The sequence below is a fragment of the Melozone crissalis genome, unplaced genomic scaffold, assembly GCF_028551555.1.
Source record: "Melozone crissalis strain CALT ecotype California unplaced genomic scaffold, PUWL_Pcris_2 ptg000045l_1, whole genome shotgun sequence".
NCBI lineage: Eukaryota > Metazoa > Chordata > Aves > Passeriformes > Passerellidae > Melozone > Melozone crissalis.
In genome coordinates this window covers 31,418,527-31,444,534 of record NW_026535823.1, presented here as the reverse complement: position 1 = coordinate 31,444,534, position 26,008 = coordinate 31,418,527, and the positions used below count along the sequence as shown (strand labels likewise).

At 44.9% G+C, this 26,008-nt stretch overlaps 1 protein-coding gene across 1 annotated transcript in view; it reads right to left on the bottom strand.

The window, feature by feature from the left end:
* Positions 1 to 25,620, bottom strand: part of CACHD1 (cache domain containing 1) — an 89,616-nt gene extending 63,996 nt beyond the window's left edge. Inside the window, exon 1 of the mRNA XM_054285724.1 lies at positions 25,411 to 25,620. Coding sequence (XP_054141699.1) covers positions 25,411 to 25,620 — 210 coding nt within the window. The remainder of the gene's footprint in view (positions 1 to 25,410) is intronic.
* Positions 25,621 to 26,008: the final 388 nt, after the last annotated feature.

Here is a 26,008-nt window from a genome sequence, read left to right as displayed (position 1 = left end):
AGAGCCACAGTATCTGTGTGGCTGTACCTGCAGCTCTCTGCTCAGGTTTAGGCTCAGTGCAGCTCCCAGGGGCTGAGCACAAAGCCCTGAACCATCCCCAGGGCCTCTGGCAACACCCAAATCCTGGGCACATCATTCCTGCTCCTAACCCTGCCCTGAACCATCCCTGGGCCTCTGGCAACACCCAAATCCTGGGCACATCACTCCTGCTCCTAACCCTGCCCAGCCCTCCTGCCTGGCCACACAAACACAAGCCTGGACTGAGAAAACCCTGGCATGTGCAGGGATCACACCCGGGAGGGATCCATGACAGCTCCTCAGGAAAATCAGGAGATGTGGCCCTGTGAGCCTGCAGGGAGCCCTGGATGGGGCCCTGAGGAAGCTGAGGTTTGTTTTCCAAACACAAATTCCCAAAGTATCCCACTCTTCCTTTCCCAAGCTCTTGAAGTACCTGGCTGGGTCAAAGCACCTGCAGCTTCCTAGGGAATTCTTCTGTGGTACCTCCATACACACTTTAATGACCCCAACGGCCTGGCTTCAGCTTGGGACAGCAGGACAAGTATTTGACAGGAGAGAGGAATCAGGAAGGAATGAGGAATTCAGGGGCAGGGAAGATTTGGGCCACCAGCATCCAATGCCTGGCACAGGTGGGGTCTGACAGTGATGGATGGGCCCAGCACCCAAACCCCATCTCAGGGCAGGATGGAGTCAGGTTTCCCACCAAGCCAGAGATAAGCTCGAATTCACCTCTGTGGCATCCTAAAAACTCCTTACTTGAGAGACTTTTATTTATTTGAAACTGAAGGCAACTCAGTTTTGAATCTGGGAGAAGACTCCAAACCAAGAACTGCATAAAAAGTAAAATGTTAACTGGCTCGTTCCCTCAGGATGAAAATGCACTGCAGTGAGAAAAACACTTCCAAAAGGCCCAGCCTGACTGTCAGCACAGCATCAGAACAAACAGAAAATCCACCACCCCCAAATCTCCAAGGCCCCAACCAAACACAGGCACCAACTGCTCTGCAGAGCATTCAACCATTTGCACATCACTTTACTTGCCAGACAAGACACGAATCCATCTCCCTGACAACAAAAATAACATTTTTTGAGACAAAGAGAATGAAGGAAAACAAACACAGGATTAGTAAAATAGCCACTGAGCTGTAAATATACTGAAGCCACTTCACCATGCATACAAGCCATTGAAAAAACAAACAAAAAAAAACCCCAAAAAACCCCCAAACACCCAGCTTTCTGCAGGTTTGGGGCATGGATTGCTGTTAGCTGTCATATTTGGGTAAGGACTCGATGCAAAAATCAATAATGTTAAAGAAGTTACACAGAATAATAAAATGTAGGTGTGTAAAACACAGGCAGACTCAGCTGAGCAGGGCTGTGGTACTTTGCAAACTTCAAGGAGCCCCTAAGCAGGGTCTGGTTCCTACATGAAAGGTTAATGTTTTAAAAAGTGGTGAGCCAACAAATATCCAACAAATCCTTTCGCTGGTGGAGCTCACCCAGTGAGGCTGTTTTCAGGGAAACCTGTGGAGTTTATTTTTGCAGTGTCTGAAGCCATCTCGTGTTCTGTTTTGTTACCATTTTCTAAAACCAAGGAACATTAACTAGAGACTTCCCAGGAGAGCAGGGACATGCTCTGTGCTTCCCTCCAGGAATTTCCAGGGAGACGTGGAAGAAGCTGGAGTGAATTGGAGGAAAACAGAGGGAAAGGCACATCCAGAGGGATGGGAGCACCGAGGGCAGCAGCTGCAGATCTGAAAGGAATATCCCAACACCACCCCACAAATGCCTTTCTCCTACTGTGGGTTTCAAAAAAAAAAACCATGCTTTCAGAAGGGATTTAACTAATTAATTCTCTTTCTCATTACATGATTTGTGGAGCAGCCACAGACACCTGAAGCAGAGAGAAAAGTGATGCTGAGCTCAGCTCAGTCCCTGCCTTCACAGGCTCCAGGAAATTAGAACTTTCCTAATTCATTTTTCTAATTAATACCTCTAACTCACTTTTCTAATCAATTGTTTTAATTAATCATGAGCAGTGTGATTTCCACTTTAGCCAGCATGTAGCTACCTTTCTTCTCAAATTCATATCATTGGAGTTTGATTGGAAAATTGCAAAATTTGAAGTTTTGCTGAACTAACACTGATGAGGCTGAGAACTGGACACCTAAAAATGCAGATTTTACATCCCTCCAAAGAAATGTTGCAGAAAGCAGAAGGTAAAGAAGATTCTAACAAAGACAATCAGCATGTGCTGTAAATTCACTGTCTGGGAAAAATATACTAAAAATATACTAAAAATACTGGAAAATGTGGATTAATTAGCATGAGAACTGAGAAATCAACCAGCAGAGGGTAGAACACTAATTAATAAAGAGAATTATGTGAATTAGAACCAATGAACATTGCAGGCTCATAACACACCCTCTGGGTGCACACATTCCCCAATATTTAGGGTTTTAAGTGGGAAAGCATCATCTCCCTTCCCATTTTTTCATTTCATGAAGATTGCTCACTGAGTCCCTATTTGGGACTTATCCCAAATTTTGAGTCTTATCCCTATAAGGCTCAAGCTCCCACCACCTTCCACCAGGAGCTCATCACATTTCTGCAGCACTGGAATATACTCTGGGCAACACAGGAGAACTGGGATTCAAGTTTGATCTTAATTTTGATGGCCAAAAGCATCTCATTTACATATTTATATATAAATATATCCATTTAACATTTCTATATCAGCTGTGGGGGGTAAAATCCCATTTCAGGCCTCAGAGGGGAGATGGGGAGTGGGCACAACACTGAAAAGGAGCAAAGGAGAAGATAATTCTTATAAATTTGTTTCCTTGGAAAACTCCAGGCATTTGCAAGGAGAGAAAACTCTGGAAAACTGAGTAAGTGCCAAAAAATGCAATCAGGAACCAGCAGGTTTTTTTGGTCTTCGTTTTCAAGGGAGCAGAGCAGAGGAAGGGAAAAGGGGTGAGAGGGGAAAATACCCCAAGAAAATGAGTTCCACATGTTCAAGAGATTATTCATTTAGCCAATGTAACTTGACTAAGGTTATTCTCCTGACAATGTGTATGGCAGAAAAAAAGAAAGTCATGCTACCCAACCCTTAAAATACAAAGCAGATGGGCTTCTCAATGGCATTGGATTTCTTTTCCCTACACTTACTCCTCATTGCAGCCTCCAGGATGTAAAACTTAAATAATTTCTATGGTTTTTTTCAGATTGAGAGCATTTTAATTAGTGAACTCTTTTCACCTTACTGCATCTTGTTGCTCCTTTTCCTTTTAAAAGAACCTAAAATTGAGCATTTCAAGGAGCAAAATTGAGCAGAGCCTTCATTCTACTGGGAGAACTCTGGGTTTCAGTTTTCTGGTTTGCTTTCAAACTCATGTCAAAATGACTCAAAATTGGGAAAATGTTAAGCAGCAGCCCAAGACTTGTAAATAGCTGCAATCCTAGAGCCAGAAGGGTTTGATACCACTTTAAGTGTAATTACTGTGCTTGTTCAATTTGCTCATGAAGTCAATGTCCAGCAAGTCTGCAGAAAAACCATGGATCAATTGATGTAACATTCCAGGCAGGATTCTGTAATTTTACAGTAAAGTCAGGAAAAAAATCCCCAAGCACAAAGGGACAGACACACCAAGAGGTGATTGTTCCCTCACCAGCTTTACAAAATTAAGGATTTTGCTCGGAGAAATGCTGCAGCACAGGAACTTTAAAAAAACAATACCCAAGCAGACAACCTTAAATCCAGGGATTTAAAGATCATAAATCACAGGGCTGAACTTCTGTGCATGAAATGAATGGGCTGATGGCAACCTTATTACAGAAATGTTTGCTTTAAATGTCCAAGAGTATAATTTTTCAGGATCTCTCAGCAGGAAACCATCAGCATCCACAGATAAATGCCCCAAAAGCCTTCCCTACAACCTCTCTGGAACAGGAGCTGTCTCCCAGTGCCTGCACTTGCAGAGACACCCACCTTTAAAGTTTTAACACAAACTGCAGTCCACGTGGAGGTTCTTGCACCAAAACATCCACACTTTTGTCAAGGGATAAATAATTTATGAGTAGTAACCTGAAAAAGACTGGCAGGACATAATTATCTCCCTGTGAGTCAGTGTCTGCAATAAAAACTATAAGCCTGCCTTCATTTACAGTATTAGTTGTATTAATAAGTACAGAAGTTTTAAGGTCACCTGCTTAAATACCTCATCTGCATCATTTTTATATGATGATTTGTATATTTGAATATTTGTATATTACTTATATTTGATAGAATCTCCACCCTTCCTTTTCTGAGCAGAAACGAGGGGGTGCAAATCTGTGCAATTTTAAATTCTTAGGTTGAATCTCTCACTTGAAATTTAAAAGAATTTAAAACACAACTCCAGAAGATAAACCACTTTGCATTAATCATATCAATCACTCCCTGGGTGTAAAGCTATTTTCAAATAAAAAATAGCATTCCAAAGTGACTGCAGACACACCGGGAGAGGTGTCCTGGCCAAGCAGGGCCTCAGCAGGCCTGGTGCCACCCCAGCAGCTCCCTGGGGACACGAGGCCAGCCCAGGGCTGTGACCCCACATTTAAAAGGGGGGTCAGTCTCCAAACACTTGCAGAAGCAGAGGAGAGGCCATTTGAGCTGCACTGATCTGACCTCGGGGTTTGGAATCCCCTGGGAGGCTCTGTGGGCTCCAGGAAACACCATTTTGCCACACTTCAGTGCTAATGAAAAGGGAATTACTCATCCACCAGCACTGGAAATGGGCTCTTTTCCCCTCTGCTCCCAAAACAGAGCAGGAATGAACTCAGACATTGAGCACAGTGATGGATCTGACAGCTTGGCATTCCATGAGCCACAATTCCACCTGGAACCACTGATGCCTTTTTGGGGCTACCTAAAAACACAGGCCAGACAAAACTAAGGGAATAAAATGTGATTATATTTATTGAGGGGCCTTCAAGTTAGATCTTAATTTTGATGGCCAAAAGCAGTTAACATTTCTATATCAGCTATGGGGGGTAAAATCCCATGGGATCATTTCAGGCCTCAGAGGGAGGACAAGGAGTAGGCGCAAGACTGAAAAGGAGCAAAATAAAGCACAATTCTCATAAATTTGTTTCCCTGGAAAACACAACATTTTATGCAGACAAAGCCCCTCAGGGGCTACACCCAAAATGGACCCTGGGTCAGAGGTTTTCATATTTTTATAAGTTTGGCCCATGTGCATATTGAGGGTTAATGTTCCAATTACAGCTTCAGGTAATGAAGTCATTCACCCCAAGTTTGCACCCCTCAAATCACTTTTGTTTACATTTCTTGGAGATTACCTTCAGGTACATCTTGGGCAGACAAAGCCCCTCAGGGGTTACACCCAAAATGGACCATGGGTCACAGGTTTTCATATATCAGTTTGGCCCATGTTAACTCCCCCATATTGGGGGTTAATTTCCCAATTACAGCTTCAGGTAATGAATTAATTTACCCCAAGTTTGCTCCCCCCAACTCACTTTTGTTTCCATCTCTCAGGGCCTGAGACAGTGAGGAGTCCCTGATTGCCAGGCCTGGAGAGGAATTGTTGTGTCTGCCCAAAATGGGACAGCAGCAGCTCACACTGAACATGGAGTTTAGAGTTGTGCACTAAAGAACTGCAGGATCACAAATACAGAAAACCAGAAAAGCCAAAATCCCACGGCATCACCACCAACACCCTAAACACACTGACAGCACTGACAAACTGCATCCTGCAGCCCAAAAAACAACAGGCAGGTGCAAAGTAGCAAATAATTCCTGGGTAAATAAAGCAAAGAAGGTAATCCCTGGAAGGAAGCGCTTTTCCAAGGAGCTGAGCTGTCCCACAGCACCCAGAGGTCACCACAGCCCCTGGAACTGTTCCCTCCCTCATTTTTTTGGCCCAGCACAAAAAAATTCCCAGTACCAAAACCTTGGGAATGCTCGCTGGGAGCTGCTGCTGAACTTCTCCCTGTGTTGAACTCATTATCTCGGGACACAGGAGGAGGCAGAGCAGCCCTCAGAAAACAAATGTAATCTCCTGGAAAGAGCACAGCCATTAGATGTTATCAGTGTGCAAAAAAAAATTAAAGGTTGAGACTGGAGGAAGCTCATGAATTGAATTCTTACAGCACTTCAAAGCAATTTGTGCATGAATGCAAGCATTTATTCTTCTAATTAAAAAAGGGAAAAAGCAAGCAAAATAGCAAGACATCATTTACATGAAAGAGGGGGGAGTAAAAAAAAAACAAAAAAAACAACCAACAACCAAAACTCAAACAAAACCTCCAGTGTTAATCAAGCACAATGTGGATTCCAACCCAGAAAAAGGAGAGAAAGCTCCAGATTTAATGAGGGAAGGCGAGGATGAAGGAGAGGAGCAGAACTCGCCTCGGTGCTTTCTCAGCCATCCCACAGGAATTGCTACATCCAGCCTTTGGGAGCAAAAAACTATCAGATGTTGTGCAAAGCAGGGATTTGATTTTATTGCTGCCCCCTCATTGTTTTCCAAACAAGCCAAGGGTGGGGGCTCCGGGGTCCTGGCTCTGCGATGGTCCCACCACAGCAGGGATGGAGAGGGGTTTTTGAAATATGGTTTATCCTGAATAAAGATAATGATCCCAGCCTTCTAAAGATGAGCAGTGATGAAATGATTATGAATATATTCACCTTTCAAACACTAAGCAGCAAGAAGCTACACTCAACTGCAATTTAAACAGCACAGTGTGCTCCTTCTGAGGAGCTCTGATTAACAACCCTGAATGATTTCTGTGTCTGAAATTAGCCTCAAATTAGCAGCTGAAATTTGCAAGAACTGCCCCCCAAAAAATCTCCCTAAAGGCATTTCACCTGTGCAAACACAACCCCTCAGTTCCTATGCAGGATTATTTCAGTTTCCACTTGGGGAGGAGCTTTGTGCAGTTATTTCAATGCCAGGGATGCTCTTTGCCTCCAGATTGCCACAAATTCCAGCCTCACATCCCTGGAGTCACTGCAGGGGGAGAGTTCTGCTGGGTTATCCCAGATTTCCCACTGGGTACCCTCAAGTTTCCAAGGGAGAAATGCACTGCCTGCAGCTTCAGCTCTGCTTGGAAAAACTGCCCATTTAGGGCTTTTTATGAGGTCAGTGTTACTGATCAAAGATAGAGCAAAACACGGCAGAGAAATCACAAAAATCACAATGCAAAAAAGCTGCAGAGCAAAGAGGAAAAAGAAAGCAACTTTCAGGACGTTTAGAAACAGCCTGGGCTCTTTTGGAACATTGTTTTTTCCTCTGCTCTGAGTTGTTTTTACCTCCCCAGTGCAAACACAGCCAGGAAGAGACTGGGCTGAGAACTGCACAATCCCAGCTGTGGAGGATGGAATTAATATCTCAAATTGATATCAGATCCATGTTCTGCAACCTAAATCACAGCAGATCTTGCCACAAACCTGTAAGCACAGCCCTGGGTCCCTGCCCATCCACACAGACTTGTAATTTCTGGCCAACAGAGCACAGCATCACGAGGACGGGGCAGCCAACAGAATGTGGGAGCAGATTTCTACTGTAAAAAAGGGATTTAAACTGCAGGGAAGCAGCTTTTCAAATAAAAACCAAGCCAGGAAGTTGACAGTGGCAGCATTAATTCCTTTCCTGATGTGATGTCATTGCCAGTTGGGTTGTACCTATTAAAAAGATCAAAAAGGCCTCAAGTGCACACACATTGTTAAAATTCAAGCAGTGACGGAGGCAATTATTATTTTTCATTCCCTCTATAAATATTATCACAAGCTGCTTTTTCACAAAATGTTTACAAACTACGAAGCAAATCCACTGCTCCTGGTAAATGAACACAAACCAATTTCTCTTTCAAAACAGGAGAGGATGATTTGACCTCTTTTTTAATCTCCAGTCATGTTTAACTTTGTCTAAATAAAATATTTTGGAATCTCTGGAGAAAAGGCTGCTCGTTTACTCCAAACAAATCTCTGCTGTGATTTCCTTCCATGAACTCTCTTATTTGAGAAGCACTTGTGCTGATCATGGGTAGTGTCATCTTCATTAAAGATAATCAAGAATCCCTAGGCAGATATTTGCACTGGAAATTAGATGTTTCATAATATTTCAACACTTCCTAACACCCATTCATATTTAATTCTCGAGGATGCTTCGATGCACATAAAATATGGATCAGTCCAAGCAGTTTTCCAATTAGAACTCGTTCTGAGCACGAGGCCAACAGGACTGAGTGGCAAACCTGAAATTGAATTAAGGATTTAAGGCTGGATAGAGACCACCTCCAGCTCAGCAACTAAAGAAATTCCCTTTCTGTTGCCTTTCTGTGCAATTATCTGTGTGTTGCACATCTGTCTGAACACGCAGGAACGACACCATAATCCACTTTGGGATCGGGATTAGCGAGTTCAGGCTCCAAGGAGAAATAAAGGCATTAACGCTGCTTTGAATGGAGAATGGGAGTGGATTAATGCTGCTCAGGGAATGAATATTCCTGTTGTCTCACAGCTACTCCTGCACTGGCAGCAGGATTTGACTGTCAGGAAGTGGAGGGGGGGAAAAAAAAAGACTTAATGAGCTGAAAAATTTTCATTACGCTGATAGTGATAATTTATCTTCACAAATTAATGAATAAATTTTAACTTTAATAAATTGCTAATACCCAGGAATTAATCTAGGTCTCTGTTTCAGCATGGAATCTGTATTTTAATTTCCATCTCCATGTGTGTTTTCACAACGTAGTTTTTGCACTGGGAACTGACAGACAGTGGAAGAGCTCAAAACTCCTGTCTCACCTCCCCAGCTGGACTTTTATTCTGGTTTTTCACTCCTAACAAGGACACAAACACAAGGCTACAAAATCAAAAGCATCAGGAGATAAAAAAGTTCAAAACATTCCAAAAAGTGATGCCCATCCTCAAACACAGAGGATGAAAATGAAGGAATGCATTCTGATTGACAAACACAGCAATCACTAATTATTTATGTAAATTGGATATTTTTATATTTGCACCCAATTTCCACCATTATTAATCACAAGCTACTATTTCCATAAAAGTGACTGGATCCTCTCATTTAACTAATCAAAAAAAGACCAAGAGACTCCCACTTCCCACAATGAAGCTAAAAAATACATAAAGTGCAGAAGAAACTGGGGGAAAGACGGTTCCTGAATTCACTTTGAGGGTTCCTGAATTCATTTTGATGTGGAGAGAGGGGATACAATGAGACAAGTGGTTTCTACAGTGTCAATGCCATTTGAAGTTAACAAGTTGCAAAATCAGTTTTGTTTTTAGAGTTTGGCATATCCAGATCAGGCATTAAACTGCCCTGAAAGACAAAACCAAAACAAACCCACACAAAACAACAACACACAACCTGCATGGTTATAATTAACCTACAATTAAAAGTTAATATTCAACTGCTGACAAAACCCTAATGAAAACAGAGATATTGATTTAAAAAAACTTAAAGCTGCATTTAATACAAATCTCCCTATTAATGAGCTGTTGTTCCACCTGATGTGAAGATTCATTTTACATTAATTTTACACCCCTAAATTAACAAAAAAGAGGTTTCTTTGATATTTGTGGAATCCCAGACTGGTTTGGGGTGGAAGAGACCTTGAAGCTCGTCCAGTTCCCCCCCATGCCATGATCAGGGACAGCTTCCACCAGACTAGGCTGCTCCATCACTCAGGAGGTAAAACCCAGATTATTTCACTTAGTTTGAAGTAAGGAGATGAAATACTCTGCATGGAAACTTCAGGAGGAGAACACAACGCTTGGAAATAGCACTGATGATCTGGAAACACTTCCAGGACCAACAGGGACGTGGAGAGCGCACGAGGTTCCCATCTCAGACTGTTCCTACAACTTTCCTGCCCAGGAATTCAGAACTTCCCGGGAAAACCAAGGTAACCCACACAAGGTGACAAGAAACCATCAGGCACAGCTCTGTGACACCCCCAGGTGCTGCAGCAGGAACAACCATCACCATCTGACCCAGAAACTGCCCCCTCAGCAGTCCCAGCTCCTTCCAAAACTCAGCTTCAGGGGATTCCATCAGGATTTATCCCTCCCATCAAAACCAGCCCTGAGATTCAAACCATTTATCAAAAAGTCCTCATGCTACACCAAGGCCTGATCCCTGCATGAGCCACTCACTCAAGAGTTGAACTTGATGATCCTTATGGGTCCTTTCCAACTCAGAATAATCTGTGATTTTATTTCCTCTGTTTTGAATATTTATCCTCTTTGCCACACCATGGACAATTGTTGCTCACCACAGAGGTTACACAGATGTCAACAGCCACCAGAAGAGGCTGCTCAGATTTCAGTTTCTCCACCAAAAAGACACATTTCTACCTTCCTCTCCACAGGGCCATTTTTAGCACACAGAGGCAGAAGAGGAGTCCATGACCTGCAGCTCATCTGAGAGCAGCAGATCTGGAAACAGCATCCAACCACTCGTTTTTTGGGATAGAAATGTACTGAGCAAAGGAAAAACACACAAAAAAGACCAAATTGCCATTTTCTTGCCCAGACAGAAACAAATCCCAGCACCACATCTCACAGAACAAGAAGCTCTGCTCAGATTTTACAACTCCATAATTTATTACCACACTCGTTCCAGCAGATTATTATTTTAAATATGCGCTCCCACCAAAAAAAGCCACATTTAGGTTTCCAAAGATTCTTAATTTTCCTTTCTGTGGGGTATTACTGTATTTCCTTGTCCTTGGAGAGTTTTATCTGGGATTACACACATGTACCAAAACACAGCTGTTCCACTTCTTGGCTTCTTTATTTTTTTCCCAGAGCAGAACCTGCCTCTATCAGGCACCCAATTAGCTGCTCACTATCAAAAGGCTGCTCGGGCCTTTCATCTGCTTGAAAACTGGATTCAAGTGAGAGGGTGTCATGGAAACTGTGGCTGGGGTCATTTCCTGTTGCAGCTTTACAGTCACCAAAAATAAAATAGCAATAACAATAATAGAAGGGTTTTTTTGTTGATTAAAAAAAATAGTATTTGTTATCCCAGCTTGCAAAGCAGTAGCTGTGTGAAAAGGAAAATTATATTGTTTTTCATGAGAAATCTTCATCTGACAAAGCAGGAGCTGATTTCAATTCAATGTTCAACACTCTCTTAAAACACTGAAGATGACATGTGCAGAACACAAAACTTGCAGCAAATATGCAGTGAAATTAATGAAGAATTTAAAATTGAAAGCCCAGCTCACAGTACTACCCCAGACTGTTTGTTTCTCTAAGTATTTCACTGAGCAAGTGGGATAGAAAATTACAGATAATTATATAGGAGATTCTAGCTAATGAGCTAAGGACAGCACTGAAAACTAAAACAGAAAAAAAAAAGGAAAGTTCATGAACCAGGGAGCTTTCTGGCCTAAAGATAAGTCATAAATAGATGTAATTAAAAATAAAAAAAATAAGAAAACCTCAGTTCTTTGCCAGATTTTCTTCTATTTTGATGAAAATAAGAGGAAGAGAAAAAATTACCATAAATTTGCATATGTTCCCAAATATTGGATTTCTTAAACACAGAGTTAAGTGGGGGGATAACAGGGAAATACAAATGAATTCCTCTTCAAGAGGAATCATGGATCTGACTTCTGTGATTGATCTTTGGTGAGAGGAGATTGAGGAATACCTGGCACACGTCCATTTATGAGCACACCTAGGAAGGTCCTCACTTGGTTGTACAGAAAACACCAAAAGTTCACTTGGCAAAAAGGCCTCGAGTGCTTCATGTCGAAAAACTTCTTCCAAGTTTTCAGATTAAATTCTCCCTCAGCTCAACGACACCAATGCAGCACATGTTGGCTGATCCTGAGGCAGAAGTGCTCCCAAGCCCCACAAGAGCAGAGCCCAGCCCTCTGCCTCTCACCCCGTTCCTGTTCCCCGTGGCCATGCACATTCCCCTGGCAGCATTTCCCAGCTGAATTCCCTCCCAGCCCCTCTGAGGGCACCTGGGTGCAGCCCAGCCCTTGGTTCCACCCCCAGCCACCTCACAACCAACAGCTCTGCCCTTGCAGAACCTGCAGACGCTCAGCTCAGGGCAGACAGAACAACTTTGGCTCCCTCCACGTGATGGAATCTCCGGCGTGGAAAACCAACAGCAAACACATGGATGAGATGGAGACAGGCAGGCCAAGGGAAGGAGCACGGGGAGGTTCACTGTGGTATCCCCACACAAACACCTGGAGCTGCCCAAGCAGCTCCTGGATCTTCCTCACCAGGATATTTTCTAGGGAATACACACAAACAGTGTTTGCACACCGACCTTCCCACCAGGGGTGGCTCAGGGTGGGCACCAGCAGGAATTTCTCCATGGAAAGGGTGCTCAGGCCTTGGCAGGGGCTGCCCAGGGAGGTTTGACTGCTCAGGGTGGGCACCAGCAGGAATTTCTTCATGGAAAGGGTGCTCAGGCCTTGGCAGGGGCTGCCCAGGGAGGTTTGACTGCTCAGGGTGGGCACCAGCAGGAATTTCTCCGTGGAAAGGGTGCTCAGGCCTTGGCAGGGGCTGCCCAGGGAGGTCTGGAGTGCCCATTCCTGGAGGTGACACTCAGTGCCCTGGGCTGGGGACAAGCACAGCTGGGACTGGATGATCTTGGAGGGCTTTTCCAACCTTAATGATCCTGGGATCTGACCAAACTAGAAACCCTACTCCAATTGCATCTATCCAATTTCTAATTTAATTAAATACCTGCATTTTCTCATGTATGTTCCCCCATCTCCACCATTTGTTTTTTAGTTTTTGTTAATGATCTTCTCTCACTTCAACTATACCCAGCAATTTCCAAACTGGAATGGATTTCCCAAAGTTTCTGCAGGAGCTGAAACTCTCTCTGCTTGTGACCCCACAAAACACCACGTGAATTAACAACAATAGACAATCAGGATCTTCTTCTTTATCACACAAGCCAGGATTTTTTTTTGCTGAAGTTTCCCTCTTTTTGTTAATGGAAAGCTAAATGTATATCCACTAAATTCTTGTTCTCATTAAGATTATTGCCAGGCCAAGCTGAACACATCCACGACCTTGCAGCCTCATTTTCTGAGGATGAAAGGTAAGGTTAGAAAAAGCTTTTTTAAGAGCCACAGACAGGAAACAAAACGTAGCTGAGAGATTAAACAGAAGATGAAAGACAACATCAAATCTCAGTTGACAAAAATAACAAATAACAAAAATATTAAACAAATCAAATGCTGTTGTGGTACGTGGTCATCACAGACAAACCTGAGAGGTAAAGAAAAGGTGTCGCAGCGTCCCCAGGTGTGGGGACACAAGCCAGGAAGGTCATTGGGAATGCAGAGCCCCAGCTGGGGCAGGAGGAGCTGCAGAGCCTGGAGCCCTCCCCCTGCCATGCTGCTCCCCATTATTCTCCACTCAAGCTGAAAGCCACCAGGGCTTTTCCCGGCCCCGCCGTGTCAGGCGGACTTGGGAAGCTCGGCAGGAACTGCTGAGGGATCCAGGAAGGCACAAAAGGCTCCTGCCACAAAGGGCCCTTTCATCTGGGCCGTGTGGCCATTAAACACGTCCTGCTAACGTGCATGCGCTTTATAAAGTGATTATAAAGTGAGGGCTCAGTCACTAACTCAGCCGCACAATGAGATTTTTAAGACTGTCACTGGAAAACTGGGATTTGCAATGAGGAGCTGGGAATGCTGCACAGCCCCTCTGAGTAACACACAGGCCTGGTGACCCAGCTGAAGGTGGATTTTGGATGTTTTAAGGCTTTCATTTCTTTGTCTGGTGACACTCAGGCACCTCACACTGCTTAGGAAAACATGGAAAAGAGGATTCAAGCCCTGACAGTGCTCCTGCACCAAACATGATGCTCTGAGGACGCTGGAATCGCTGCTCTGGCAGGTTGGAAACAGAAAGTTAATAAATAAATAAATAATAGAAATAAATAAATAACAGAAATAACAGATCAGATCTTGCTGTTACACCATGGATCAGGATGAATGAGTGAGCTGCCACTCCTGCTTTTACCAATACCAAAGCAGTGCACAGCCACTTTATCCTCTTTCTCCATCTTTTGCCTCCCTTTCCTTTTCCCACAGGAGCTCAGCATCTCCTGAGATTCTGAATAACTATGGTAGGTACAGACTCCTGCCAGCTCTGTGACAGAGAATGCTATCTTCTGTCCACCAAAAGTAAAAAAATGTTTCTAAAAAAGTAATTTAAAAAAAATTCTCTTTTTTCTTTCTACATCATCAAAGCAAAGGCAGAAGCTGAGAATCCTCCGCAGCATGGGTGTGGCTGTGGGCCAGCTTTGCATTCCGGCCTGTGCAAACCACAGCCTTGCTCACCAAGGTTTCCATATTTTAAATATATTTTTAGACTCAGGGCCCGATGCTGACACAGGCTCTAACTTCATTTCTGAGCAAGGATCCCAAAAAGGATCCCAAAGAGGCTGTGAATCTATTGCAGGATTAAAGTGAAATGTCCTCTCCTAGGGGCAGCAGCAGCAGCTAAACTCCAGTGCAGCTCCTCATGGGACAAGGAGGAAGAGCCGATGGTGGCAGAACTGCTGGGATTTGTCACGGACACCAGCATCAGGTGTGTGCTCCATCCATCCATCCATCCATGCATCCATCCATCCATCCATGCATCCCCATCCCTGCAGGAAAAGGGAATCCCAGAATGGTTTGAGTTGGAAGGGCCTCCAATCCCATCCCATCCCACTCCATGGCAGGGGCACCTCCCACTGTCCCAATGTCCAGCCTGGCCTTGGGCACTGCCAGGGATCCAGGGGCAGCCACAGCTGCTCTGGGCACCTGTGCCAGGGCCTCACAAGGAACAATTCCCTCCAAATATCCCAGCCAAACCTGCTCTCTCTCAGTTTCAAGCCATTCCTCCTTCCCCTATCCCTCCATGCCACATCAAAAGCCCCTCACGGATATCTTCCACCAAGCACAAAATTCCAGGGGATCTGGTGGCATCCTGTTATTCCATTCCCTACTGGAATAATAATAATTGGAATAATAAAAATTGGAATAAAAATAATTGGAATAAAAATAATTATTCCCTATTGGAATAATAATAATAATGTATATAAAAATGTATATAGTATAGAATAAATGTAATAATGTATATACAAATAACAATGTATATACAAGTAATATGTTAAAATTATTTATATAATTTATATACATAATAATGTATATACAAATAATGCATATATGGGTAATATATAAAATTATATATTATTTATATACATAATGTATATAAAATAATAATGTATATACAAATTATATATAAAAATTATCTGTATAATTTATATACATAATAATGTATATGCAAATAAAAAATTATCTCTTGATAATATATTTTAAATTTTTATATCATGTATATACATAATAATGTATATAAAATAATAATGTATATGCAAATAATATATATAAATTTTATATATATATATATACATATATATATAATTTATTTACATAATCATGTATATAAAAATAATACTGTTGGGGCGGTCCCTGCCACACCAGAGCTGCCACCAGGCCACCCCAGCTGTGCAGAGTGCGGCCAAGTGCCTTCACTAAATATTTTAATCACAATATCCCTTTCCCTGCTTATTTTTCCTCCTCTTCATCCTGACTTTTCAGGCTCTGAAGCCACCAGACAACACATACACACCCCAAGCAGGTCTGAGGTTCCCAAGGAGCCCTCCCAGAGCAGCTCTGCATTCATTCCATCCCCACCCCACATCTCCCCTTCCCAAAATAGCTGCTGCACCTTTGCTCCTCCAGGAGAAATCCACCATTCCAAGCTCTGAACACCACAGTGATGGATGTCGGGCTTCATTTATTTTTGGAGGCTGAGATTCTATTCTTGGAAAGGTAGGAAAAAGCAGCATTTCAAAGTCTGAGGTTGCAATTACCAGAATATATTTTTAAAAAAAAAATGTATTTCTAGACTTTCAGCCAACCACTTGCTGAATAAATACATAAATAATGAAGGGGGAGGCAAAATTCTATTTATGTGACATCACAGTGAATCGATATTTTAAAATTCATGAGATTGAATTTCACACCAAATAAAAATAAACAACTGGTCATTTCTATTTCTATTAAACAAGTTATCTCCTATCACGGCCTAGATGGGGTTGCTTTAATTTTGGCTTTGCAGGCAGCAGTTCTAATGGAAATACAGCATCACCAGTATGTCAGTGTTTAAAATTTCAAAAACCAAACACAACTTTTGGAATAAAATCCTGTGTTCCCAGTGGTGAGCTCAGCACAGCAGAGGTTCCTCTCTGCCAAGAACAGCTGCATCACCATGAACTGAATTTAACAACTTCAAGACCATCAAGCACATCCATCAAAGCAGCTACTGAAATGATCTAGGGACTGTAAAATATAACAGCAGCAGAATTCAAAAGGAAGGGCCAGAATAGGATCATTTACAATTATAGCCTCATTTCAGTCAAAAATAAAAAATTAAAGAGAAGATCTGTTGTTTTCCCCACCCGCACTAATGAGAAGCTTGGCTACTTAGTGCCATTAGGTCTGGGTTTGCAACCTCCACCTTGGTGAAGCTCATCTGAAGCTAAAAACTCTCAGAAGTTCACAATTCCCATCCTCCTCCTGCAATGTATGCAAATATCAACTTCCATTTTTAAAATCAAAACCTCCTTCAAGGAAGACACAAGAGACTGTGTACCCGTGAATAAGAATTTCTAATTTTAATCACAGAGATCAAAGACTGAAATGTACAGTTTAAAGCCAGCTGCCTGACCACAGCAGCCTGCTGTGACAAACAAGCATCCTCAGTGCTTATTCCTGCCTGCTCCAAAAACTGCATTTTTCCCTCTGAAATGCTGTGTGCAGCTGAACTCCACCAAACCAGAGCAAGGGAAGAAATCCCACAGCACACCTGGCAGCCCTGGACAGCCACTGGCAAAAGGGATCAAAGACAATTCTGAAATTCATATTGCAGACAATTCCTTGGGCAAACAACGTGCCCAAGGAAGTCAAACTACCTACAGCTGTAGCTGATTTAAATTAAATATCCTTTCATTGTTAAAACTGCTAAGTGTATTAACCTCAAATTAAAAGCACTTCTATTTTTATCCTTCTGTGCCTTCCACACCACACGAAAATCCTGTCTCCAAAATGTTGGTTTGGCCCCTCTGGAATACACCTGTCCATGAGGGCTTGACCAGATTGCTGCCAACTGGAAATAGAGAATAGAGGGGGGGGGAAATGCCTTTGTTTGGTTGGTTTTTTGGTTTTGTTTTTTTTTTTGGTTTTTTTTTTTTTTTTGCGGGTTTTGTTTTGGTTTTTTTTTTAGGTTCCATTAACAAAATATGAACTGCAATTTAGGATCCACAGAGTGGAAGTGGCTTTTCCTCTTCATTTCACACTCCCTGCAATGATGGGAGATCCTTCTTCTTTCTCATGCTCCCATTAGTCTTTATCAAAAGTCAGAAATCCCCCATGATTTCAATATAGGAGAAAAGAGGAAAACCAATCTGTTAATTCACTGACCACGAACAAGGCAATAAAATATCCTGATGTCTCCTCCTCCTGTACCCACCTCCCACCAGCAGCTCCTCCTGGGCTGGTTTACCATGGACAGGCAACCACAAAAGGCAAAATTTACTTTTTGGAGAATTTTCTTCTGCTCCCACAACATGCACAATTCCATAGCCACCCCAAGGAGTTCACTGAAGGGTATTCCCAAAAAGCTCTCCTGGCTTGCAGCACATCCAACACCTCACAGCCCCAAAAGCCTCACACCACTCATTTTTCTCTTCAAATACAAGTCAAACACAACCACAATCCCAGTTCCCAGGTTTTGGGAAGCACCAGGAGCTGAGCCATCATCCCACCCTGGAGCAATCCCACCTGACACTAATGATAGTTACTTCTGTTGAAGCTGTGGGCAGTCACAACAATTTATTTTCATTCTATTCTTTTCTAGCCTTCTAATGAAATCCTTTCTTCTATTATTTTAGTATACTTTTAATATATAATTTTCTTTTAATGTAATATATATCATAAAATAATAAATCAACCTTCTAAAACATAGAGTCAAAATTCTGTCTCTTCCCTTGTCCTAAAACCCCTGCAAACACCTCCCCAGGGTTTGTCTGATGTGAGTCCTGAGGTGAAGCACAGAAAAAAGGAAATGTTTCTAATTCTTCCTTTGCTGAAAGGGAGAGAAGCAGGGCCAGGGAGGTCACCTCAGCCCTTTGCTGTGGTACCAGCACATCATCTCTGCCAAGATGAACTTATCTCCAAGTGAACTTTGGTGTGAAATCCCCAAAAACAGCACAAAACAACCCTACCTGGGTGAACACACCAGAAATTCTGCTTAAGGCGTTCCAGCTCCTAGAAACTTTTATGGCAACTTCCAGATGTGTCTATTTTAAAGGGTTTTTTTTTTTTTCCTGGCCCCATTCCCACCTGTGACAAGCCAGAAATTCCTACAGCATCACAGGGATATGTGCAGGAGAAGGTCAAAGCTGCAGTTCTGCAGACATGCTGAAAGGAAAATTACAGTTTTGTATCCAAAAGGTGGAAGGGAGTTCAGCTCAAACAGCCCAAGTTGTGCGAATCTGTGAGCTCAGAGGCCAAGAGCTCCACAAAAAGCTGTTTTTATCAGCTGCTCCTGGCTGGGAAGCTGCTAAAGGGAGATTTAACAGTTTGCTTTTACTAATTATTGTAATTGTGCAAATATACTTCTGCACAATCTCTTGGGAGGCTCTCCATGGAGGCAGCTGATGCAGTGACTCCATTAACACTTTTCCTGGGATTGGGAATGAGTGCTCCTGATTTGTGGCACCAGGACTGTTGCAAAAGTCAGCTCAGATTTTCACTGCTGAGGCAGACACATAATTTCATCCAGATTTCTGCACAGAGCACGAGATTCAAGCAATAACTTGGCTGATGTTTTATATCAGAAAAGGAAAATTTCCACAACAGACATTGCATAAGCAGTAGTGTTTTTATACTGTTATCCTTGTGTTCTCCTTTCCATGGAAATCCCTTCTGATTTCACTAACACTGCATGGTATTGAACAACAAGAAGCTACAGGAAAATGATGATTGAGGAATGCAGGCTCTCTATATTTTTACACTTTATTCTGCATTAAACCCACAATACAAGAGCTATTAATCAAAACCTCAGCAAAATTTTTGACTTACAAAACAAAGATTGATGCATCTGATAAAGCACTAAAATTGCAATTATTAAGTTATGTTATTCATCTACAGAAAAAAAAAATTGGAAAGTAAAAAAATCTAGTATTTTCCTATTCAGATGCATCAAAATAAACCATTCCTGGGCCATGATCCAACCCTTACCCAGGAAGTGTTGCCATTTCCAGGCTCACAGAGACCCAAGCTCAGGTAGCCCCAAACCCCAGTCCCAGCTATGGAGCACCCCAATGGAAATAAACAAAATTTGGGGCAATTCCTTAGAGCTGGGCAGTTCCATACAGGAGGGCAATGAACTGACAAGGCTCCGAGCATTTCTTGGTCAATTCCTCACCAGAAACCGACAAACAAAAAAAAAAATCTGTTTATTCTTAATTCTCCCTTTAAAAATATAGATAGAAAAACTGGGAAACACACGCGCACACACACAAGAAAACTTCTTCTTTTTTTCCAATTCAAACACATCTTGCCTCTCCGAAAGAAGAGATTTTGTCTATGTTTTTTACAACAAAAATTAGGTTTTTTTCTCCCCATTGCCTGCCCAGGCTATGACAGCAGAGCAGCCTCTCAGGCACCAACCACTCCGTAAATCCGAGTGCATTTCCCCGCGTGCCTTCCCTGTGTTATCAGCCCTGGCACAGCCGAGCTCGCCCATCCCCTCCCGGGAGATTTGGATTCCTGCTGTCCCCGGGATGCTGGGGCACAGCTCATTATCTGCCAGCCCACCTTGCTGCTGCACTGCCCAACTTTTATCGGGCCGGGCCAGCTGCATTCCCGGCGTTTGAAGTGCAATGTCAGCCCTAAATGATGCCATGGCACTAAGGACGCCCCGACACTTTGAAGAGGCGGCTCAAAGCCCAATTAAAAATTCAGATTTGGTCCTGCCCTTCCACCAGGACCTCTCGCTGTCTTTTGGAAATGTTTCATGGTAGGGAAAAAAAGGAAGATGTGTGGAAAAGGATAAAAAACTTGGGATGTCAGAGAGCCTCGGATAAAGCTGCTCTAGCTGGACTCAAACTAAGGCACAATCACAGAAAACAGATGAGGTTTTGCTCCACTGGTTTCTGCTCTGTAATTATTACTAAAGCACACACTACTGCCAAACAATATTAAAATAACCCAAAAAAGGTACAATCGAACACTTAACAGCCTTCCTTATTTATTGGAGTTTTTTGTATTTCAGCTTCACAAGATGAAAATAATCGGAAAAAATTAAATAAGCAGTTTTTTGTGCTGAGGGTGCACAAGGTCAAGGTTGCAGAGCTGGAGGATGTGGGGTTTTACATCACTTGCTGTGCAAGTGCCTCACAGTCACCACAGATTTATTTACAAAGAGCCATCAAAAGAAGTGGAGAAATGTGTGAAACCCCTGATTTCAGAGATGGAGGGATCACCATTCTGCCATTTAAACTGGTCTGCAGGACAGCTCAAAATGGGATTTATTTCTTCTAAGTAGTAAATCCATTAGCCAGAAGACAATCCCATTAGAAAAAATAAATAATGCTGCGTTCTGTCAGTGCTCATTTTCAAAAAGATTGAATAAATGGACAGTTCTGGTGACTCCAGCTCTTTGCCATCACCCAAAAACCCTCAAAGAATGTGGATTTTTCAGCCCATATAAACCCTTGGACATGTCTCTGTCTTCGTGTTGTGCTTGTCTGAGCACAATCTGTTCTTCTTGAAAAACATATGGCCAGACAAGCTATTAGGGAGAGAAATAAATAAATAATATGCTTGCCAATCAACCAGGAGAAGCCTGTACTAAGCTGTTATTTTACACATCACTGCATCACCTGATGTATTAATATATTATTGTTTGCACAGTATAAATATTAAAAATAAACAGGGAAATAAGTGACCAGCAAACTGCTTTTTTTTTTTTTCAGATTCAAATGTATATTTTTAATTTCAGCCCCCAAGATCAGTAGCAGACAATGAGAAGGGGCTGTGCTTCCTTCTCAGAGCGGGAGCTAAGGATTAAGATGGCAGAGCTGCCTTCACAAATATTCGAGGCCCTCTGGGCCTACAACTTTTGTTACTGTCTGGCTGGAAACACCAACGTGCGTTTTGAGAGTTATAGAGGCATTTAATGCTTTTCATCTTCAAAGCATTTCTTACTCCTTTCAACTCTGGCTGCAAGTATTATATCCCTGTTTTGGAGATGGAAACGTTGCCTTGACCCACAATACCAGAAAATATTCCTCACCTCACGCAGAGCCGATTCAGAGGGTTAAACCTCACCAAAACCAAACCAACCATACACAAAAGTTCTGATTTATTCTTGTCCTGCCTTCACCTCCCAACTAAAGAATTTCAGTTGTTTCAAGCAACAACCTACCCTGTAATTTCAGCCAGGCCAGGGAAACTGGGATCAGACAAGCCAGGTAACAGCGATGGCAAAACTGCACCTGCAGACCAGGTCATGCCACAACCACAAATTCAGTTATAATTTTAGTAAAAAAAGGGCTCTTAACTTTTAATTAGTGCTGAGTGCCCGATCTGCCCAGGAGCACACATTACAGGACTGTCACACAAGCAGTCATTGACCGAGCTGCAGCCCTTGGCAAGCCATGCCATGGGATATTGAATTTGCTGAGGAATGACAAGAACACGGAGCTGGGAGCGCACCCTGCCTCCCAAGGATGCAGCCTGCTGCCAGGAGGGTTCCCTGGAATGACAGGGATGCTGCCAACGGGCTCTGCCTGCCGAAAAACAAAGGAACAGTTACAGGTGACTGTGGCACAGCACAGCCCACAGTCCTTCTCCAGCTGCCTCCATCCTGCAGGAGGGACAGGAAGGGAAGAGACTGTGGTGTGGTTGTTTCTGCTGGATTTGGGAAACCACTTTGGGCAGAAACAAAGAGATCACCTCTGCTGCTCAGGACAAAAACCCCAGTAAAGATGTGTATGTACACACCACTCACACTCCAGGGTGTGAAAGGGAAGACACAGAATATTAATTAACATCATTAACTGGGGGTTTGGCAGAACTGTCAAACAGAGGGGGAGCAATCATTAATCAGAGCAACGGAGAAAATCAGACAACTGATGAACTTCCAATATTTAACCACTCCTGGAGAAAGAGCACAGAGGCAGACACCCAGGAACCCACACACTGCAGAGCCCAGCGCGTGTTCTCACTAAGGGCATCCCTGGTACGGTACAAACATTTATATTCTAATTGGAAATTTAAATAAGAAACCCTTAAGCTGCTGTTCAACACACGCAGCAAATGATGCAACTCACGAGTTGTCACCTACACTACATGATCCTCAGCTGCTCTAGGCAGTACCATTCAAGGAATACATTTCTAAATGAAACCAGAGCACTTGCATGGGCGAGGAAACAAAGCACTCCCCAGAGGTGACACCCAGACACTGCCCTCATGCAAGGCTCTGGAAATAGAAAGCAGTGGTGTGAGTGCCAAAATCAATTGTCACACTGGTGTGCCACCAGAATCCTCTCTCATCCTCAGCCTGCCTGTAGCTTCAGCCTCTCTTCCAGCTGCACCTCACTCCTCCCAACAATGCAAAATGATGTGATTTGATGAGGAACAGCCAGTCCTCACTGCTGCTGGAGCAGTGCCATGGAGCACAGGCAGAAGGAGAAGGTGCCACAAGAAGGAGACACCAGATAGAGAAGGAGCTGGTTCACAGCACCGCCAGTGCACCCATAGAAATCTGATTTATTTCAAATCCCACAGCTTCCATCACACCCTGCCCCTTCTCACAGGCATTTAAGGCTCACAAATTCCTTCCTTCTCCTCTTACCTCTTCCACTTGCTCCTCTGGTGTCCGCTCTGGAGTCTCCAGCTCATCCTGCCTTCCTGCACTTACACAGGCTCTGTCCACACCTTCCTCTTCTCCCAGACTCAAAATACACCCAGCAACCTCTCACCTTGGCTCTGCTGAAGCATTCCCACCTGCTCCCGCACTCATTGGATGCTTCCTGCCCACCTCCAGCTCAGACCAGCCCTTCCTGCACAGCCCTCTGGTGACACCAGCACCTCCTGCCTGTGAGCAGATGTGGAGCCACAGCTGGCAGGGACTGAGCGTGGGGAGAGCACGCAAGGGAAGCTCCAATCCTGCCACTTCCTCCTCTCTGGTTTATGGAGCAAATAAACTAACGGCTGGATGGCAACCCCTCTTCCCACCACCACGGCTTCCCCTCACCAGTCCTGATTTGGGGCCTGTCACCCTCTAAACCAGGACAACACCCTTGGATTTGTATCCACTTAAAGCACAGAAGTGTTCTCACTCTCCTGCCAAAATCCCACACCTTTCTTTTCTGTTTTTTCTGCAAACACAACCTGTCTGCATCATCCCAACATCCCCACTGTGGCACCTGGCACCAGGTGCTCACCACCACTCACCCACAGCCCTGAACACTCAGGAAAAAATGGGGAATTCTGTTCCAGCTACACCCATCCCTGCCTGAGTAGGCTTTGGAAATTTCAGCCCTAAAACCAAGTGAGAAGCACGGGCTGCAGTGACACATGTCATAACATTTTTTATTCTACTGTAGGAGGTCAGCAAAAAAAAGCTTCTAAAATCAGGGGAGGTTTGTTCCCACCGGTTTTTAATCTTAAACAGCTGTAACAATGTTCCAGGGGGGAGCAAAGGACAGGCTGGGCATTAGCGTGATGAGAGTTGAGACAGTCAAAATATGAAGCATATAAAAATAGAGCTGAGTATGAAAAGGGTTTCAGTTTAACTACCAGTTCCACCACATTAAATTACTTCAGGGCCTTAAATATCCAACTAATAGTAAACAGAATTTTAACATTATTTGCATCTCCGTGCACTGGCATCCAGATTGTTCCCGAGCTCGGATCATCGGTGCAATTCTTGGAAAGAAAACCTGGCTCGTCCTGTTGTTAATTCTCGTAACAATGTATATTTCTGTGAGCTGCTTTTTCAAATACAACACGCGTTGAGGTGACCGTATTATAATTTTTTTTTTAACGCCAGAAACGGATTTAGCAATGCAATTATACTGCCTTAATTTGCATTAACAGAGACTCCACCAAAGCAAAGGATTATGCTTATATCTTTTGAGGGGAAATACACACATGCGTATGCACGGCAGAAGGGGGAAAAAAAAAAGGACTTCCTTGAATTCAGTACATCAATAATGTACCTTGTTAAGTGAAGTCATTTAAATCCGCGTCTTCTCAGCATCAAGGACAAGAGACAGCTCAGTGTTTGCCCGGACAAAACGAGCCCTAGGAGGCCGCCCAGCACAATGATGGTCCAGAGGTGAGAGAATGCAGCCAGTTTAGAGGAGATAAAAGGCCATTTGGGTAGAGACCCCCGCTGATCCTATGAAAGTGTCTCCTTTTCAATCTGGGAGGCTTTTAAAACTGCATTTGCTACTGACCATACCTTCCCCCGAAAGCCGCCCGGGATCCGATTTCACTTTTCCCCCCTCCGAAGGTCGGCAGCCGCCGGCTGCAGCGCAGGTACCGGCGCTCCCTGCAAGCCCCACCAGCCCCGGCAGAGCCCGGCAAACAGCAACAACTCCGGCAACGAGAACAGCCTTCTCTGAATCCAGCATCGCAACAAACTCCTCCGGCCGCGCTCTGGGGCCGGGAGCCATCGCTACCCCGACTCCTGCCCGCGGGATGCTCGGCCGGGACCGGCTCGGCCCCGAGCCCCCGCCCGGAGCTGCCCCGGGGCACGGCGGGCTCAGCCCCGAGCTCCTCCGCGGCTGCGGGGGGCGGTTTTGGCTGCTCCTATTGTGTAAATCGCAAATAAAACAAGAAACTGCCCGTGCCCCACCGCTACGGCCCCGCTCGCCTTCGGGCGGGAGGCACTGCGGGGGAAGCGGGGCTGGGGAGAGCCGGGGCTGAGGGAGCGGGGCCGGGGAGAACCGGAGCTGAGGGAGCGGGACCGGGACGGGGAGAACCGGGGCTGAGAGGAGCCGGGGCTGAGGGGAACGGGGACGGGGGAAGCCGGGACTGAGGGGAACGGGGCCAGAAGAAGCCGGGCAGCCCGCGCAGGGGGGAGGGAAAGTTTGCGAAGAAGAAAAGAACCGATGGAAGAAAGAAAGAAAGGAATGGAGAGAGAAAGGGCAAGGCAGGAATCGGGAAGGCGGTGTGGAGGAGGGAGCGAAGGAAGGAAGGGAGGAAGGAGGGAAAACCAGGCGAGGCGCGGGCCGGGCCGGGCCGTACCTGCATGGTGACGACCCTCAGCTCCTCGGTGGCGAGTTTCCTCATCTGGCTGGCCAGCACTTGCGCCTCGTCCAGGATGGAGAACTCCGCCTCGGCGGCGCCCAGCGCGCACAGCAGCGCCAGGCACAGGAGGCCGAGCGGCCCCCGGTCCCCCCGGGCAGGGGCAGCGGCGGCGGCGCGGGGCTGCAGCCGCCCGCCGCCCCGAGCCATGCTGGGGGAGCGCCGGCCGCGGGCAGCGCCTGCCCCGCTCACCCCGCTCAGGGCCCGCCCGCCATGCAGGGGACGGCGGCGGGCGCTGCCCCGCGCCCGGCTCCGCGCTCACGGCGCTCGGCGGGGCCCGCGCTCCGCGGCCCCGGCGCTGGAGAGAGACGGAGAGACGCAAACTGCGGCGCGGAGGAGGAGCGGGAGCGGCGGGGCCGAGCGGAGGCGCCGCGGGCAGGGGGAGGCGTCTGGGGCCGCCGCGCTGCGGGCGGGGGCCGGGCCGGGCCCCCCGCGCCAGCCCCGCCCCGGAGGCCGCCGTGCCCCCGGACCGGGGCGGCTTCCATGGGCCGCGAGTGTGCTCCGAACAGTCACCGCTCTGCCTCCTCGGGTTTCTTAA